At 31.3% G+C, this 20,890-nt stretch overlaps 1 protein-coding gene across 6 annotated transcripts in view; it reads right to left on the bottom strand.

Moving 5' to 3' along the window:
- LOC107450334 (alpha-2-macroglobulin-like protein 1) overlaps positions 1–20,890 on the bottom strand; it is a 75,987-nt gene that overhangs the window by 4,425 nt on the left and 50,672 nt on the right. For all 6 annotated transcript variants that reach the window (XM_016066099.5, XM_043047104.3, XM_016066097.5 and 3 more), the window contains exons 23-32: positions 18,871–18,922; positions 15,191–15,283; positions 13,655–13,831; positions 10,777–11,015; positions 9,138–9,375; positions 6,833–7,005; positions 5,505–5,714; positions 3,227–3,342; positions 1,971–2,061; positions 545–619 (exon numbers count right to left, since the gene is read on the bottom strand). In XM_016066099.5, the coding sequence (XP_015921585.3) occupies positions 545–619; positions 1,971–2,061; positions 3,227–3,342; positions 5,505–5,714; positions 6,833–7,005; positions 9,138–9,375; positions 10,777–11,015; positions 13,655–13,831; positions 15,191–15,283; positions 18,871–18,922 (1,464 nt within the window). The remainder of the gene's footprint in view (positions 1–544; positions 620–1,970; positions 2,062–3,226; positions 3,343–5,504; positions 5,715–6,832; positions 7,006–9,137; positions 9,376–10,776; positions 11,016–13,654; positions 13,832–15,190; positions 15,284–18,870; positions 18,923–20,890) is intronic.

The following is a 20,890-nucleotide window of genomic DNA, read 5'->3' as shown; positions in this document are numbered from 1 at the left end:
ATCGAGCATTTGTGGTCCTACTTGGAAAACCAAATTCGTGCTGCCACGCTACCCCATCGCAATGTGAGGGAATAGCAGGACCAGTTGATGAGCGCTTGGTACCAGATACCTCAGACTACCTATCACCACCTTGTGGAATCAATGACACGGCGGGTGCTAGCAGTTTTGAGGGCTAAAGTTGGTCTTACATGTTATTGGCAGGGTGGTCATAATGTAACGACTCTCCGGTATATATATATATATATATATATATATTTGTAGTTTAAAGAGAGTTAAATAATTTAATAATTTGTGGTTTCCAAATATGTAAATTTCTGTATATTTACTTTCAAATACTTTTAAGCATTTAATAATTTTAATCCGTAATTACTTTCCCATTTAAAAAATTTAATTCCTAAGTTTCATTAACTTCAAATTATTTTTCAGCGTTTAATGCTATTATTCTAAGCGTTATTTCGTTTGTCATGAAAATATTTAAAGATTTTTGTTAAGGAACGAACTTTTTATTGCACTAATGCAAACAAAACAAATTTAACTTTCTTACTTCAGAAAAGTAGACAATCACTGTGTTGTCTTCGACATCTATCCTTAATATTTTGTTGTTCTTGTCATTTTTGAGCTGAAATGATATTGGGAGTTATCAATAAGTGTCTTTAAAATAAATATTTGAAAGCCTATTTTAAATTAAAACATATTTATATTTTAAGAGAAAGAGCAAACAGAGAGCAGAAAATGGTGTACACAAGTTTATTTATTCAATGTATTGACATACATAAGTAATTTAATAAATAATTTAAATCATTCTTCATGAACTTAGATGTGATCCAATAAATATTCAAAATAGTGTTTAGCAAGATATTAATCGTATCAAGACTTGAAGCTAAGTAAAAAACCATTGTTCTTTAAACTTAGATGAGATCCGATAAATAAATATAATAATACTATATGCGATGATATTTGTAACAAGATTTCGAACATAATGAAAAACTATTCTTCTTTGATTTTAAATGAGATCCATTGCTTACTCAAAATAGTACTCGATAAAATGCTAATCGTATCGAGACTTCAAACCAAATGAAAAATCATTCTTCTTTAAACTTAGATGAGATCCAATAAATACATATAATAGTATTCCACAAGATGCTATTCTTAACAAGACTTGAAATATGATGAAAGACATTTTCCTTTGAATTTAGATGAGATCAAATACATACTCACAATACTTTATAAGATTCTAATCGTATCCAGACTTCAAACCAAATGAATTCTTGTTATGATGAGTGATGGATTTGGTAGAGAAATGAGATGATGATTTTGATGATAAAAATGACGATTGGAATGATCAATTGAAAAAAAAGTTTGTTGAGTAAATGAAAAATAAAAGCTATTTTTTGAAAAAAGGGGAAAATAATGAATATAGATTTTGAAACCGGAAAATAAAGGATTCCAACGATGAAATTTTTTCTAATAAAATAATGAAATGGAAAAATAAAAGTTTTGAATGATGTACTGGGAAGACAAAAGGTTGGGACAGTGATATTGAAAACAAAACATTTAGATAAAGTGGGAAAGTTCTTTTGAAAAGAAAACTTTAAATTAATATGCGACTTTAGAAATGTTGAAATCATTATCTGTTAATGACATGATGTAAAGTAAATAATGAAACATTTTCATTCTCTATACTTTAAGATACGTTATAATTTAGACATACATTATTATACTTAATTTTAACAGATTTCTTTAATAATTTAATTGCGATTGCAAAAAAAATATATATATACATTACTTGTTTCTGATAGTCCATGTAAGTCAAGATTGTATTGTATATTTGGCTTTATATTCAAATTTCCAGTTTATCATTGAATTTTAATAAAATACTGGCGTTAACTAAGACTAATAGCATACACTATAAAAGCATAAAATTATACGCATTGAGAAAAATAAAATAAATATTTCACCAATTATCTTACATCTTCAAGGCTTTGTCTGACAGGCGAAAATCCAGTGATCATTCCTATTTGCACTATACTCATTCCAGCCACTTGTCCAGGAGGTAAATAACTGTAAGAAATTATTCAGTTTTTCTAGTTTTATTTATTCAATAACATTTTATTTTAATAAAATGCAAATCAAATTTTTTTGGGTGCAAGAAGAAAACAAACTTTATGTACGTGATAAAAGAAAACGAAATGTTTAATATCTGGGAATTAATTTCATTTTTCATTATACGATCCATTACGCACTAAAACTTTAGTCATATGTAGAAATGACCAAAAAAAAATGTGTTTAAAATTATGTGGAATTTCACGGGACAAAAAGTATTATTTCAATTATCAGTACTTAAAAATTCGTTAATGTAAATTAAATCTTTTCTTCTTGAAATTACGAAAATAACATCCCAAGCCAACTTGAAAATAAAAATGGCTTTAAATAGTTTGCAAACTTTTCATTCATTTACGTAACGGTTCACAAAAAAATTTTGCATTTTAAAATTATGCTTCTTAGTACCACCCCTTTAGTAAAAAATACGAAACTGTGAAGTAAATTTAGCCGAATAAATGATTTTTATGCCATGTTCTAAGATATAATGATAAAATTTCCAAATTTTATCACGTATAAAAAAACCATATATTATTGCTGATTTTACCAGAATCATAATCAAAACTCTTCGGTAAAAAATACCGAACTTTTTGGTGTCCACGTATAGCCGAAAACATGGTAATACTTAACTTATTCTGGCAGTTTAAATCATTCTTTTTTCGCAGTGTATTAGTGTGGTTATGTATTAATAAAAAATTGTCTTAATATTTCCAATCAAACGTTTCCTGCCTAAATAAAAAGAACTAAATTCAACAATAAAAAATAGGATAACTATTCTTAATTTTTATAACAGATTTTTTTTTCTCATTTCAACGCAGGTCATAATTAAGCTTATTTTTATTCATTTTTATGCACCGAAAACAAATTCTAAACTGGATTGAATACATGATGATAGGTGCATGCATAATCTAAAAAACATTGATCAAATGATAAAAAAAAAATTTATTTTCAAAATAATTAGTTGTCTTTCTTTGGTAATACCTGCCTAATGACTATTGAACACAAATTGTTCGATAAACGGAGTTCGATCATTTAGAGTTTCATAGCCGAAAAGAATTCGGAGCTGCCGTTTTATAATAGATTACAAATATCGAATGGATAAAAATTTATACTTAGCGCAAGTTACCTGACTAGTGTGACAATTTTAGCTGTATTGCAGTTAGGATCAGAACAATCCCCACGAACACTGATTGAAAACTTCTTCTTTTCCGGTGCAGTTTTGGTATTAAACAGAATGGCTGTCTGTAAATGAACAACAATGAAAATAACACATAATATGACAAGCTGTTTTTAGAAAGAAAAAACTGAAATTCTACGTTTAACAACATATTATGATCAATATGGGTCTCAATGAAAATAATTATTTTATAAACTCATGAAAATAATTATTCTCATAAAATGCTCGCGAATTCTTCTGTAAATTATAAAACAGTTTTTATTTTAATATCTTAAAAAATGTTTGTAACTTGTTTTTCCCATTGACACGGAAATGGCTCCGAATGTTAACATAAAATCATGATAATGAAATAAAACACTTTTAATATAATTTGAGGGGAGAAGTTCGAGTATTTAATTAAGTGTGTATATTCACAGAAACACACATTGCATGGCCTTCTGCCAAATAACAAAACAAAACCTCCCTATATCAGGAAGCTGGCATTTATGAGGTAAACAGAGGCTGAGTGGTCAAGTGGTTTATGAGGTTCCATAGCCGTGAGGTTTCCTAATGATATGTATATCACCACAAGAAACCTCAGGGCTGTGGGTCGAAGATAAAAATACGAAGAAGAAATGAAAAAAATATATATATATATAATTTTTTAAAGAAAAAAAAATAAGGTAAGCAAAGATTGAGAGGTCAGATGATATTAAAATATTTTTAAAGATATTTAAAATAGAAATTTTTTTTTAAAAAAGTCTGAAAGCAAAATAAGAAAAAGATATAATCACGCCATCAGCTCACTCAATTATATCCACAAAAACAGTATTGTATTAACATAATTTGCTTTGGATATATTATTACAAGATTAAAAAGTCGTGTGAGCTGAAGACGAGATTACATATTTTTCTTATTTTGTTATGCGATTTTTAATTTTCTTTTTAAATTTTAAACATTAATCATTTATTAATAATTTTACTTCTTCTCTATGAAATTTTTTATTTTTTTTCCATGTCCTCGTTAATCTTTCTTTTCTTTTCGTCTTTATGATATAAGACTGTTTGATATAAGAATTTGTGTTGTAGATTACAGTACAATTTCTGTTTATTTTTTTTTTCGTGAAGGGAGGATTTTGATTATATTTTGACAGTCCTTTTTTCAATTGTTTATTTCTGGTCATTTTACCATTTATTGTTTATGCAGTTTTCCAATAATAATTTTGGAAAACATTTATTTTATCATTCAATCTGAGTATTTTCTGGATTGTGAGAAAAATTTACAAAATCCTTTACAATAATATCTGCGGAATGAAAAAAATAAAAATTTAATTTAATTTTTTTTCCTAATTCGTTAACCATTGTTTATTCTTATTCGTTTTCATTCTGTACTAATTACATTATTGATTATTGTAAAAACGTGATGTAAAGGAATCTATATAAACTCAAATTTAATGGAATTCTAAAAATGAACAAGAAATTATTGGCTTCAAAATTTGGACAGAGAATATAATAATTATTAAGAAGCCGGTCGGGATAGCCTGATTGGCAGGCCCTGGATTCACGTTCATGAGAATGGGAATTCGAATCCAGCAGGCCAGTGTAGTAAAAGATGACTGTTGCACTTTAAATCTGTCAGGTCACAAAGTCCTCCATGTTCCCATAACAAATCATTTCTCTTTGGGTACTGAATAGGAGATTGATCGTTCTTTGGTTCAGGTCAAAGTTACGATCTGTGGATGAATGAATAGATATGTGAATGGGTCCACCCTATAAAATGTGTGTGACGTATGGGTGTTGCAGAAATCAAATTCGTTACCATAGATGGCGCCACGGGAAAACAAATACATTCGCACCCCCCTTGCCATTATGGCCGATGACAACAACAACATTAAGCGAATAAGAACATGCAAGCAAGAGCTTAAACATTGATATTATTAAGTGGTCCAAGAAAGAAAAACGCTGAGAGTATTAAAAATCGATTTTTTTTTAACGCTTTTTAAGGCAATTTTAGCAAATTGGAGAACATTAAAAGAATAACTAGGAAATGCTTGAGTGACAACAACCTTAATTGTAGCCGTTCGCTGAAAATACTAGAAGTCTGATTATTATAATATTTTTAAAGCGGTAAACACCAGAAATTGGATTTTTTTAAAGCTTTTTTTTAACAATTTCGTCTTTTGGATTTAGCTTTCTTACCCTTTTTACGTTACACTTTTAGACCGATATTATAGTTTGTTTTTCTTTACCTGAATGAGTCCACATCCTGTACCTTTCGCCTTTATCTTTATGCTCTTTGATATATCCGTGACTTTGAAGCGCTGAACTAAGAGTTTGTTTTGATCGTTGAGAGTTACGGATTTTGTGAGACCACCAGTGGTTTTAACCATAAGGTTAAGTGGATCTTCGTAGACAACGCTTGCATATTTGGCCAAAGCACTTAAACCAACACATGTGTCCTAGAAATGCATAAGGCAAATAAAGCAAATGATAAAAAATAAAATAGTACAATGATAAAGATTAAAATAGTAGTAAAAGCTCATTGCTCTATTTTCTACTTTCGTAGTTATTATGAAAACTTAATGGAACAGTATGTCAAGTGCAGTTTTTAATCGGATTTGCGAACTTCCGGAGGTGATATGGTCAGATTAAATCTATAACTTTAATTTTACTACATTAATTTACTACATTGGTTAAATTAATAACTAATCAAATGAAAATCATTGTTCTACTTTCTGAGTTAATGCAAAAACTAAATGGAAGAGTATGTCAAGTACAGTTTTTACTCAAATTCAAGAACTTATTTACGTGTTATGGTCAGAATAAACCTACAACTTTAATTTTACTACCTAAATCTACTACTTTATTTAAAATAAAAACTTATCAGAAGAATATGTTAAGTCCAATTTTGAAAACACTTTCGGGTATTAGAATCTGTTAGGTTAGATATTAATTTAGACATAATACTTAACCTCTTGGAAGATACTCGAAGCTTATAGTTTCGGAAAGTGAGTAAGATCATATGAGTTCTTTAATTATGAACTCGAAAGCTATGCACACTGAAAATCCAAAATAACAAATTATCCGAGGTGTTGAGTTTATTTTCTATTCGATTTACAACATTTACTACGTGCTACAAAGTTTCAGTATTCAAACTATAATATCACTAGCTAATTGATTCATTTTTCATTCATATTTGTATTATAAAGCAGTTTAGAGAGGTAACTTGGTTGTAGCTATTAGCCACCTACCTGCAGAAACTGCACCTGCACTGACTGCAGGTCAAAGTCCCCCTGATTAAGCTGACAAGTATCTTAGGGCATTCTTTCTCTTATGTTTCGGTGTGCTTCCAGGAATGTTTTACTTCACTGAAGTAATTTTATCGAGCATTTCATCTCCGTTTTCCTTTCGTTTCCTTCTAAAGCTTTATTCTAGATGCAACTAGTGATATCTAACTTTGAATTTGCTTCAAATTTCGATTACTTATCGTTAAAAATATAAACACACATTAGATAAATATATTTTGGATGTCCTTTCACGCAGATAATATGTATAATCGAACTCATATTATCCTTACCTGAGTATTAGTGAAACCACCATTGGGGTTCAGATTTGAAGTCAAGTATCGGACGTAGGGAAGAGCATCTGAAGCACTTCCGCCAACAGCAAGCGTTGTTAACACGGCATACGCATCTGTTTCAATTTCAATAGCTTTTGTTCCATTCACAATTATGAAAGATTCCATTCCCTCTATTGAAAGACATGAGACAATAAGAAAACTGTTTTTCAAACTTTTTTAAGATTCAAAATAATTAAATGATCCGATTCCTAAGTTAAAATATTCTCAACAATAAGAAAAATCTATGTTTTTTTTTCTGAATTATTTTCAGTAATAAAGAGAATTTATTTTCGCTTCGCAAAATTTTTAACAAAAAAGCAAATCTAAATTTACTTGTAAGAGTTAAATAATATTATTTTGGTGCGTATAAGGATAAGGTTATTTATGTATAATTTATTAAAAATGGATAAATGGATGCGTTGCATAATTGGATGTATCTCTGGATATAGTCATGATAAATATTAGTTAAGTGATTGATTTTTGTAGCAATTAAAATAAGGTCGAAATATGTAAATGTTAAATAATTAAGGGGATGTGGCCGTTAAGGAAAGTGGTTGTACAATACAATTGTGGGATAACAATAACCCAATAGGTTTAAAGGGTCACAAAATGTGAGGTTTGAGCAAATTGGATAAATTTGTATCACCGAATTTAGAATAAGAGTGAAACTAAAAAATAATTAAAGATAAATAAGATAAAGTCATGCTATATCCAAACATAAATATATCATTCAACGCAATTTTTGTGATGTTTCCAAGGAAAGAAAGTAAATGCCCATGACAATAAAAAAGGTACTCACCACATACAGAAGAAAAAAAGGTGATAACTAATAGCTATAAAGGTAAAGCTAAAAAAACAATCACGCAAAACATTCTGTCAACTAAACATTTATTTTTGTAAAACTACTTATTTTGATTATTTCGTAACAAACAAACAATATGATGGCGACACATTTTGTGCCACAGAAAAAATATATCTTTTTAAAAGGATTTATTTAAAGAAACCAAAGGTGTCATGCAAAAAGTTAAATATAAAGGAACGAGTAATTTAACCGTTTAAATAAATATGAGAAGTAAACTTAAATTTGAGAGGGCTTTTAATGTTAAAGAAAATTAAAGGTATAAAATTTTGATTTTAAATTTTACAGAAATTAATCACAGCTATGGATTTAATTTTAAAAAAAGGTTAAGAAAAAATGCAAAAAGAAATCCCGCGATACGGACCGAAGTCCGCATCTCGGAGAATTTAAAAAAAGGTAACCTGCCCGAAGGCTCGAGAAAAAAAAAAGTGTATTTAAAAAAGAGACTTAAAAATTCCATAACTGGTATAGGACCAGAAAAATTACGACCAATTAAATTTAAAGAGGCGGAGAGTTTGAAATTTTAAGGAAAGAGATTGGTTAGTTAGCCCCCTAAAATTAAAAGAAGAAAAAGAAAGGCGTGAATAGAGGGGTTGGTTGACTTTCCCCACAGGAAGTGCGATGACCGCAATGACCATGAGAAAGGTCAACAAGAAAGTAATGAAAGATTGCTAAATTGAAAAAAAAAAAGAATAGCGTTTAAAGAAAAATTAAAGGCTTAAGTAAAATTAGAAATAAAATTGTCACATTACATTAAGTGTATAAGTGACATTACTTTTAAACGTTTTTTATTATTGTAAATCTAATTCATTAGTTTAACCATATTTAACTATGAAGGTAGTTCAATCTATCTTAAATTATTCTATGCACGTAAATGAATCTAATTCTATTCCTGTGTTGCAAAATTTTCAAAAATATACGAATATATGTACTTTTTTTGAAGGATTTTATAAGGTATTGTTTTCTAAAAGAATTTTTAATATTATCAGAATCTAATCTATTAGTTGAAAGAGTTTTTGAACAAAAAAAATTTATCCTTTAAATTATTTTAAGTAAGTCGATGAATCTAATTTCTCAGTTGTAAGATTTATAACAATAGAGGTAATATATTTTCCCTTTTTGACAACTTTTAATAGTTAACAGAATCAATTTATCAGTAAAAAGATATTCTCCTATATTTAAAAATCGAATTTTTAGTTAAATGATTCTAAATAAAGTAAATTTCTGTTCTATATTTGAAAGAATTTAAACTGCAAAGTTAACCTAGTTTCTCGTCTGAACACTTTTATGTAAATGTGAAAATACAATTTATCATCCAAAATATTTCCATCAATTCAAAAATACATTTTTATACACAATTTAAATTAATTTTTTTCTGTGCAATTTCTAATAAATTCTGCATACCTGTCCTGTTGATCTTTTGCCTTGCTTTTTCTATGAGATCTTCTGCATCTTGCTTGTAACCAGCTAATGAATAAGCGTAAGCATATAAGAACTGACTATATGGATTTGTAGGAGGAACATCATTGAGGCAGCTAAAAGCATCGTTCACTACTGTTTTATTGTTGTAATTTGTTATCAATAATGAGGCCAGACAGTAAGCTGTGATGCTACCAGAAGCATTTTCATCTGGAATACCACCCTAAAATAAAATGAGTTTATAATGGGATACCTGCAAGTGACGTAGTCTGAGTAACTCGATCCTGATTGGTTACTGAGTCGTGGCATTTGCTTACGTTATTAACTGCTCTTTCCCTTTTATTTCGATTACGAAAAGCCAGTCAAGTATCAATTCTCTTAAGTGACACATTCTAAATTCCTTCACAAAGATTCTTTCTCAAAGATTTCAATTCTTTTACTATATATTTACACTGAGGCTTAACACAAAGACAGGCACGAAGTCATGTGGAACATAAACAAATTAATTATGCATCGAAGTTCCCAGGTACACAAAACAAATATATATCACTGTTACAATAAAATACATAAACAAATAACAAATCTAGGTTAAGTAAAAGAAGTAGACAAGAAGGAATTATATTTAAACTAATTTGATATGCTATACAGCTCTGTATTTAATCAACTTAAAGTATTATTAAACATTCTAATTTATATGAGGAAACTAAGCTCAACTTTATTACGCCATTTTGCTGATAAAGATTAGCTAGCGCTGACGTCATAAGTCACATGTGTGAGTAAAGGAGTGTCTTCATAATGTGCAAGTTCCCAATTATTTAGAATAGTGTGAAGAAGAAAAAATGCAACATTTTAAACTTTTACTATAATCTAGAAAAGACTGTTAACATTCACATGACGATACACTTTGATGTTGTTGTTGTTGTTGTTAATTTACGTCGCACTAGAGCTGCACAATGGGCTATTGGCGACGGTCTGGGAAACATCCCGGAGGATGATCCGAAGACATGTCATCACAATTTTGATCCTCTGCGGAGGGGATGGCACCTCCGCTTCGGTAGCCCGACGACCTGCGCGCGAAGTCGAGCACTTTACGGTAGCACAGTTTAACGAGGACCAATACCGCATACCCTCGGTCCCCACGCAGACTGATCCAAGTGGTCACCCACCCGCACACTGACCGCAGCCAGTGATGCTTGACTTCGGTGATCTGCTGGGAACCGTGTCTTAACGATCAGTCCACTGCGGGACCGATACACTTTGAAGATGTTCACTTCAGTAATCAGTTACTACTGAGCTCCGCTTAAAAGATTAGAAGACACAAGAAACTTGCACAATTTTTTTTGTTGTTTTGGATCAATTGTATTTTTAAGCATCTTTCAACAATGAATTTTAACTGGGGTACCCAGGCAAATGTTCAAATTCCGAAAGTTTAACTTTGTTTTTATACTTAAGAATCGATTATAAAAACTATGATCAAAGACAAATAGCTTTTATTTTAAATTTTCTTCGAAATTGCATGGATGTTCTTAATATTTAAAATCATATATAATACGTTTGATCAGTTACTTTAAAGCGATAATAAAATAAAAGAGTAATCCTTTTTACTGTAACAAAAGCAGTTTACTTGTAAATCAATATCAATTATCCTTCCAATGTTCGGGAAACAGCCAGTTGTGTCTTGTTTAGATACAATCCATTTCTGCATGTCAGTAATTAGGTTATCATCGATATAGATATATCTTTTCGCTTCGTAGAACGAACGGAGAACAAAGGCTGTTAAGAACATGCTCCCTTCATCATCTGTTGTTCCAAATGCACTGAATGAACCATCGGGATGACGATATGCAAGTTCTCTTTGGTAGCCTAGTTGAGAAATAAGATTAAATTCAGTTCAATTCATTTAAAATATTTCTTACAGTAAAGAAATATTTTTTTATAACCGTCGTTAAACAGCCGACCCAATTTTTGGGTTTATGACTACTAACGTTCAACTATGTAACCTTGTAATTTTGAACCTAATCCAAAAGACAAGAGAACTCCTGGATCAAGTATTGGAAAAAATTTGCCATTGTGGAGGACTTTTTGATGGAACTAACCCGCATTTGCGTTACATGGAGGGGAAGATCGCGAGAACTTCCCACAGTTAGCCTGACGGCAAAGGATTCAAACCCATGATCCATCTACCACTGAGGATATTTCACGTCAGCACTGTGGTCGGTGCAAGCCGGATGAGGAATTTATATCAACGAGCTATTGCTGGGATTCGAACCCGTTTCACCTGATTGGAAGGCGAACGCTCTATTCCCTGAGCCATCGCGGCTCAATAAAGAAATATTGAAAAATAAAATTTCATGCCAACGTAGGTTTTGAAAAGTAATTTTCGAATATACTCCACAACTTTAGTAAGCAAAAATATAGTGAACCCTCGTAGAAAAAATTATCGCAAGTGCATAAGCCGTCTTGGCTAACTGAAAGTTTTTGTAACAGTATTTTTCTGATACTTTATTATTTTACAATCTGAAAGGAATTTTACCCGATAAAAGGAGTTCGAAAGCTTGAGTAAGCGTTTCTCATACCTAATCTCCAGTCTCATCAACATTAAATATGCAATTGATTAGACTGACGTTTTCAAGAATTAATAACTGAAAAATAATGTGTGTTAAAAAATAATTCGCACGGAATATTCATATGAAAATAATTCCCAGAGTTTCTAACTTTCGTTCTAAAAGTTTTCGACAGATGGCACTGAATTATGGTAATTGAAAATGATATAACTTTTTTTAGATCTTTCAATGCATGAAAACTCCGTTACAACAGTTTCGTCCTCATCTGTAATTGCATGTAGTAATGTGACACGTTGCGATGCAACTTTTTATTATTTTTTTTTAACCTACAGGCTTACTAACCATAATGTCAACTCTGAAAAAAAAATTGAACTAAAAGCATGAGCTTTCAGACAAATGGTGTTCCTAGTTTTACAAAAGATGATCGAAGTTTGTGCTACAAGACCTAAGGATGTCTGGCACCAATGGTGCGTTAATCGTAGAACATGGTCAAACGCACCGATTTCTTTGAATAAAGCAGTAGCGCATTTGAGTTGTGCCATGAGATCTGTTAGAGACTCTACGGGTTCCTTAAACACGATGGCTTTGAGAACTATCGTTTTTAAGAAGACATATTAGTGTTAGATGCACAGTATTATTGCCGTTTTGGAATACAACAGCATCATCTATCTGGATTAAATGATAATTTTCCCTTTTATCGCTATATCTTGAAAACAATTTGTATATTTCACGAAAAAGGATCAAATCAATAATTTTCAACTGTTTAAGAATTTTCGATAATTCGCACTAGAAAATAAACGGAATTTCAATTTAGATTCTTCGTTCTAAAATCAAATGATATTTTTTTATTATTGTGTTTTACGTGATGTATTTTTTATCGTTATAAATTTTTTTTTAACTTCTAGCAGCAGCAGGTTGATGTGTACATCATTCGCAGGAGTGTAAGAACACTCTGCCCAGATTCATAAGGTATTAAACAAAAATTTAAAAACATTAAAACATTTAAATACAATAACAATTAGAACAAAGTAACATTAAATAAAATATCAACAATTGAAATATAAACTGAAAATCAATCAGTTAGCAAGCGCCTGTAATTGTTCCCTAGCATTCCAGTATCTGTCATAGATGTTGCGCAGGGCAGACCCTCAGATGCTCAGCATTCATTGGAGAGTTCTCCCCGGACAAGACACAATTTGGATCGGGAAAGATCTTAAGTCTATGGAGGCGAGCAGCAAGGCAGTCGTGTCCGGTTAATAATGTAAACTGCGTCATGCTAAAATAAAAACGAAACCACGGTTGGAAAAGTTTACGGTAAGAATCCGTTTTGATACTAAAATAATCTTCCTCAGTATCCAAGCAAAAAATTTCAACTGTTCATTTTAAGTTGCTGTAAGGATTGTTGTAGTTGCAAGAATTCCCAATTACACTCCAACGGAGCAAAAGACTTGTTTTCTATTGGTCAGCAGATTGATGAAAAAAAAAGCATAAAATCTGGATGAATGAGGGAACGAGAGTTTAACGGAGGATCTTTAGAACAACAGGTAGCGAAAGCTGCTTTTGATGTATCGTGCGCCAAAAAAAGAACCACCCTGAATAACTTTTGATCTAATGATCGGATCTCCAGATTCTAGGACTCAATCTTAATGGCTCGAGGGGGTGATCTCAAATATGCTAATTAAAAAATGCAGAAGATACCTTAAGCTACGAAATCAGACACAGAAACATACTTTCTCTGAATAAACATACTTTTTTTTGACGGATTCTGATTTCAGATCCCCAAAATATATCTATGTCAAGTACTCAAAAGAAAAGCAGTTAGACTGTTCTGATTTAACAGTGATGATGCTTATTTATTGCTTCGGAGACACTTCTAGCCACTGAAAACACACACGTTATTACTACTTGTCAGAGATATTTGGAACTATATGTTATTACCTGCAACTAGATTGCGAATCGCTCTATTTTTAATGTCATCTGTAACTTGCCCGATGTCTGTTAGGTAGTCTAGAACAAGGTAATTCGGAGTGAATTTTACCATGTTCTGTTCTCCACATCCTGTAGGCAGTTGTACTAGATTTTCCAAGTTGTTTATAGCTGGTCCCAAAACGTTACCTATCAAAATATAAAACATAATATTGATAACAAAATGACAAGACATATATGAATTATAGGCAAAAGTTAAAGCAGTGCTGGACATTAATTAAAATTTTAAACTTCGACGCTTAAAAGTAATAACTGAGATTGAATAATTTAAATTTTAATTCATCGCATCAATTAATCTTAAAACGCAATTAAATCTTGAAACGCATTATCATTTTCAGTAAATTGTGTTAAAAAATGAAAAAAGCAATTACTCTTATACTACAAACAAATCAACGGTCAATCAGTTAAGTTAATTTTTCAGATACACTTTCGTAATTAATTTTTAAAAAGTTTTATCTCCACAACTATTAGTCTTTTGGATATTTTGACGACAGTTACACACGAATTCTACGGAACTACACTACAATATTAGGGATTTTAGTACATTTTATTGAACTAATAATTTTTGTTTATTACTCGAATAGTTTTAGCTAGTTCTACTGATATACTAATTTTGGACAGCTACAGTACTATTTTTAGTTAAAATTATGTAACTTCCTATTTTATGAAATTCTACTGAACTTACTAATTTTGCATTTTACAACTCAACTAATTTTAGTGAATTCAACTAATTTTGCACTAATACTCTTCGTAAATAAAGTTGGTATTTCAAGGTAAAGTGATTTTCCCTCACTCCACACTTCCCCTCTCCATTTTCCAAGATTTTTGCAAATTTTGCTTACTCTCCATTCCAGTATATTATTATTCTTACTGAAATTGTACTGGAGTGGGGAAAGATACGATTTTTTGAAACTATGGTAACGGAGAGGAGAAAAGCATGAAGAATGGGGAAATCGCGTTACCTTGAGACGCTTATTCTATTTAAAAAGAGCATAATTCCAGTAAATTCGATGTTTAATTTTCGATTTATTTTAATTTTAAAATTTACACATTCACGCTACTTCAAATGAGTTATAAACAAAAACCAGTTCCACACACGATAAAAAGGATTTATCTTTTAGATTTAAAAATTCATTTAGTCATTATTTCCTCAATCAATAACACAGGTCAGAAAAACGAATAAATATTTGGCTCAAAAGCACTAAAAAAAAACACTTGCCGTTTTAATCACAATTGCATTCTAGTTAGCAAAAAGGAAACCTAATTTTTAAACTGCTAAATGTCATTACTGCGATTTTTCTTGTTTAAATATTGAACGCGAACTATTATTTTTTGACACATTTTGATGCTTTTCCCCAAAAGGATTTTTTGGTGCACTTGATGTAGAGAAAATACAAGAAAGAATGTTTTATAATTAAGAACAAAATGCTGATAGAAATAATATTAATATTTTTTTTGACATTTAAGTCATTCTAAAGGTATATTTACCAGTAATGTCGACATATGCCCTGGTGGAATCTGGTACTACATCTTTTGGCAACTTCAAACTAACACTGGTGCTGAAGGAATTATCTTCATTCTCTGCAAAAACAAAAAAAGAAAGTAATATTTACGTTCTTACTGTTTTGAAATGTATTTGATAATAATAATAATTATTATTATTATCATTTGATAATTGAAAAACTTTCTGTAAAATAACAACTTTTTTAGTTGCAATTGCTCTTTATCTCGAAAACCTCTATATCTGAAAATTTCTAAAATTCTTTACATTTACTATCTGAAATCAATGTATTTTCCATGTCTATTTCGTATTTTTTTTTCTTCAAAAAATCTCTTTCTCGAATTTCTAATAATCGAGCACAAATGCTCAAACAACATAAAAAGCAAAGAAGGTTAAACGTCAAAAATCTTTTAAAATATTATTTTTAAAGTAACCTGTATAACTCGAAACCTTTTTATCTCAAATTTTTCGCGTTTCCCGTGAGATTCGAGATAGACAGGTCCGAGATAATCAGGTCAGTTTTCCATATTTCTGCTAAATACAACCTTAAAAGTATTATACATGGTAGAATTTATTGAAAGATATAGAAACTTCATTTATACTATTACGGACAGATCTAAACGCTTGTATTAATTTTATCTTCCTGATTGCAGAGAAGGGACTTAAAAAAATTAAAAATTGCGATCTAGTTGCGTTAGCATTCTAAATTTTTGATAACGGGTGTTAGACGCTGTAAGATTGCAATCCTAGAAGTCGTTACAATTTCTTTAAGTATTTTCTTTTTTAATTAAAAAACATGAAAAGCATTTTTTTAATTGTTCCTATACTTCTGGTCATCAAAACCTTTCGTGTTTAAATGAAATATTCTAGAATTTGTTTCCTTCTATCTTAAACTGCGTAGATTTTCTTTCTTTTTAATAAAAAAAAAGGTCTTTAATGTTTTTTTATGACGGTTTTATCAAAATAATTTTCAAAACCTATTTACACGTGACTATTTCCCTGATAAGGATAAGGAGCATCTATTTTATTTTACTGTATAGCACAGCTTAAAAACAGCAAGCATCTCTTTCATTTTACTTCATACAAACTTGAAATTTGGAAGAAAAAAAATTAGAACGATCTTTCTATTTCTTATTTTTAACCCCTACGATGAAAGATATTAAATACATGATTATGATTTTTTTCCTACGATTTATGGTGTGCCCAAAATAAAAATAGTTTCTTTTTGCCTAGCAAAGCAAAGGGGATAAGGTTTTCCCCTTATTCTTAGCCCCATCCTTTTTCACTTTTTCATGACGTCATTGAAAAGTCCTCTGCCTTGAAAGTTTCAATCTTGATTGAAATAAAGAAATAAAACATTTGCGTTTTTTTTTTTTTTTTTTTTTCTTCCAAATCTTTACTGAAAATGTCTCTTTTGGTGGCATGAAATATAACAAACAAATACAACTTAATGATATCGAAGCTTGAAATTCTTGCAGTGCTCACGAGTTCAAAAACGCATACATTATTTTGAAAATTTATAATTAATTAAATGTCTAATGATCACGCTTTCTTCAACTAGCTGAGCCGCGATGGCTCAGGTGATAAAGCGTTCGCCTTCCAATGAGGTGAACCGCGTTCGAATCCCAGTCATGGCTGATCGATACGAATTCTGCATCCGGCTTGCTCCGACCACAATTCTGACCTGAAATATCCTTAGTGGTAGACGGATCATGGGTTAGAGTCTCCTTGCCGTCAGGCTAACCATGGGAGGATCTCGTGGTCCTCCTCCTCTCCATCTAACGCAAACGCGGGCTAGTTCCATCAAAAAGTCCTCCAGGAAAGCAAGTTTCACCCAATACTTGATCAAGGATTTCTCTTGTCTTCTGGATTGGGTTCAAAATTACAAGGTTACGAAGTTGAACATTAGTAGTCGTAAACCCATAAATTGTGTCGGCTGTTCAACGATGGTTATAAGTACTGAATTTTCTATACTGAATTATATATTCGTACTGAATTTTCACTTTAATATTCCTGAGTCTAAGTTGTTTAGCTTTCTTGTTACCACTTGATGCAATCGGCTATCATCAAAACATATAATTAACATTCACCTTTTCATTTTTTGTACATTGTGCAGTCGTGTGTCTTCTCTTAGGTATTCAAGACTTTTATTTTTATTGTTTCAGTCGTGTGTCATCTCTGTGTAATCATTTTGTTTTATCGCTTTAATTTTTTATTACTCAATCACGGAAACTTTTTTACTCGTTTAGTCGTATGCCTGCTCTCAGCCATTGAAGCAAAGAACCATACTTTTCTTATAATATTAAATAATTCTCTTTACTTAAGTAGATAAACTTTCAAGACATGTAAAATTCAATATTATGTTTGAAAATTATGGTTTATTGAAATAGCGTTTTTTTATTTATTTATTTACTAATTTTTTAATTTTGGTTTAAAGGAGAAGAATTGCTTTTTTTTCTCTTTTTTATCCTGTGTTTTAGATTCTTAGAGAAAAAATAATTTTTACCATTTAGTACAATTTCAATACAACCTCAAAAGGTTAAGCTCCACTTTAAAGCTGTTAAAACTACTAAAGGATTAAAGTATCCGAAATTTATTTACAAAAATTTAGTTTCCTTCAATGCATGAGTAACATAAGTAAATAATAATAAGCCAAAGTAAAATAAAACGAAGTATAAACATAATAAAATAGGTTTGTAATAATAAACCATTTTTTTTTAACCCTAGTATAGAATTTTAATATTTTATTTGCTTAAAAAAGTGTTATTTATTTTAAACGCTATAAATCAAGAACAATAAAAATTGCGATAAATTAATGAATATGTATAAAAATTTGAAAAAAAATTCCTGTTAAAACGACTATTTTCTTTGTTTTAGTCTAGATATTTCAAAAAAAAATATATTTGCCATTACACCAATTTCGCCGCCACCACCCCCGAATGAAACACCTCCAAGCTATCTAGCAAAGTAGAGGTCTACAGTGTAGTCACCAATGTGACAGTGAAACACTGTTACGGGAAAATATTTTCTTTCATCTTTTCCACGATATTCGAGGTATTCCTCGGTATTATTGTTTGTCGTTATTTCGCGATACTATCGTTTGTTCATTTTTCTCGATATTATAGTTAGCTTCAATTCAAATTGCGAAAAGAAGTGAGTTGAAGAGAATAAGAATTATTACATACCCCAGTGATAATCGTGTTTGTTAAACGTAAATATTAAAGCAAAGAGCTTTTTTGTAGAACTTAAAATACTTCTAAACCAAGCATAGCTGAAATTTCTTTTTGCATAAATGTATCAACTCAAATGCAAATGCTCCCGAAGGCAGTAGGGTCAATGAGGAGCTGTAAAGTGATGAATTCTTGTAATCAAATATAAAGAGGAAGTTGCGACGAGTTCCATGCACGATTTTTACCCCTTCCCTTTAATTTGCTTCAAAAATACCAATGCCATAGATTCACAGCATTGCTGCAGAATGCAGCAGAACCAATGTACAATCACGATGCGGTGACTTCGTGAAGCCGGAAGACAATGTGGAACAGCGAAGCTGTGTGTCACTGTAGGTGAACCAGCTGCGTATCTCAGACGGCTGGTTTTATATAAATTTGTTACATAATTAGCTAAATGCATTTTTTTCTTGCTTTTTGTAAGGAACATGAAAACATACCTGATGGGCAGAAGAGTGTGTTAATAACATTTTCATTCGGGAAACCTTCTGGCTGCAAACAATAAAGATTATTACATAAGCACATTTATTGTTATTAATTTTCATTTATTGTTCATTTTTTTACTCTATACGCTATTGTATTATTGTGCATCCAACCGAAAGTTTTCGTATAGAAAAATTTTTATGTTGAAATGAGTCATATATTTTGTAAGTTTCACTATCAAACCAAAAGCGTCCGGACAACCAGTGTTGCGGACTTTTAGAGTCCTGGAGTTTATATTAATATGATGTTGGCCATCTTCTCTTGCATGGATGACAGCCTGGGGAGGCTTTCCACTGGTTTTTCACGTGTGTTCATAAAGTATCGACTTCTAGGCGTCCATCATAGCTGAAGTGACTGCTGGTAGTGAAGATGGTCGATTTTTACAGCTACGAAATCTGCTATCTAATTCACTCCAAAGAGGCTCAATGGGTTTGAATTTCGGACTCTGAGAAAGTTCGTCTAGTTTTTGAACATCAATCATGTTAAACAATGGCTACGCATGTGTCTCTTTGTAAGTAGAGCAGTTATCTTGCTGTAAAAGAAATAGAATTTCCCCGGAACCCTGCTATAAAGCAACATCGTCCAGAATGTCCACATACATTCTTGTTTCCAACTTCAGAAACTAAAGGACTCTGGTCAAACTGCGAAAAGCACCATGATACTTTTGGTAGGTATACGTATACTTTTGGTCCAATAAGTGAAATTTCAAATATCGCATATTTAAACGAATTAATTTACACAATAAAATTTACCATATTGTTGAGAACTTAACTATTATAATACGTATAAATATGTTCTTGCGATCTTACTTAATCTCGTATTTGTTTGCTAATGATAATATATATAAACTAAGGTGTCCACCTTCTACTCTACAACTATCGAAACTATTTCCGCATTAAAGTGTTTCGCAATCCCAGCTTGATTCATTTTCTCATTGGATAAAGTATTTTAGGTAAGCTTTGTCGGAAAGAAGATGCACTTATTAAAATGAAATGAAAATTTTGATTTACATGTATTTCGGTCTAATAAAAACCTAATGCCACAGTATGTTAGCTGCTGGCAGTGCCTATTACCCCAAAACTAGCAGTACCTATTACCATAAATGGGAATTAAACTATTATTGTTGTTATAAATCGAGCATGCTATAGCGAGCCTCACGCTATTTTTGTTTATCATGTAGAGTTGCACTTTCGTAATCTGGCAACTTCTATCTCTTGTATATTCCGAGTTTATTTTTTTTCTAATCGTTCTTTTCCTTTTTTGTTTCTAAGTTCTTATTAAATACTAATTTAAAATAGCTGTCACCTTTATTTTGCTAATATTTACAACAGGTTATGGGCTATTAGCAACGTTTTACTGCGTGGATAGCTGTTTTTGACGACGTGTATGAACTTTTGTATGCCAAATCGTGAGTAGTACTTCGTTTTTCATTAACGTTAGTGGTGAAGTGATTAACAGTTTGGCGATGGAAGGAAAGAACTTTATACAGTGCACGAAGTTGGAAGGTTCGTCCAACTGGACTGACTGGAAATTAGAAATCAACTCTTTATTCGTGTTAAATGATTGTGTTGGAATTCTGGATGGCTCAGTTGTAGAACCGTCGGTACCTGTGAAAGACGCCAGTGCCGAAGCGGTCAACGAATACAACAAAGCGCTCGTATCCTACACAAAGACGAATGCAAAAGCCGCAATTCGATCAAATGTGTCGGCGGATATTTTAAATCTAATTCGCATGCATGGTAACTCTGCACAGGAAATATGGAAGGAGTTGCTGAACAACTTCGACAAAATGTCGAGTGTAAAATTGGACACTCTCCTTCAACAATTTTTCACTTTCAAAATAGAAAAGGATGAAGACGTAATGAAGTCTCTCGCACGTTTGCGTACGTTATGGGTCGACTTGCAACGGGAACAGGAGGCGAGCGGCGAAGGAAAGTTGCCTCAAAATCTGCTTATGCCGCGCATATTATCGATTCT

The sequence above is a fragment of the Parasteatoda tepidariorum genome, chromosome 7 (genome assembly GCF_982258835.1).
Source record: "Parasteatoda tepidariorum strain Cologne lab strain chromosome 7, Ptep-v5.0, whole genome shotgun sequence".
NCBI classification, from domain to species: Eukaryota; Metazoa; Arthropoda; class Arachnida; order Araneae; family Theridiidae; genus Parasteatoda; species Parasteatoda tepidariorum.
Note: the sequence above shows the minus strand (reverse complement) of the source record. Positions and strands in the feature narration are given on the sequence as shown.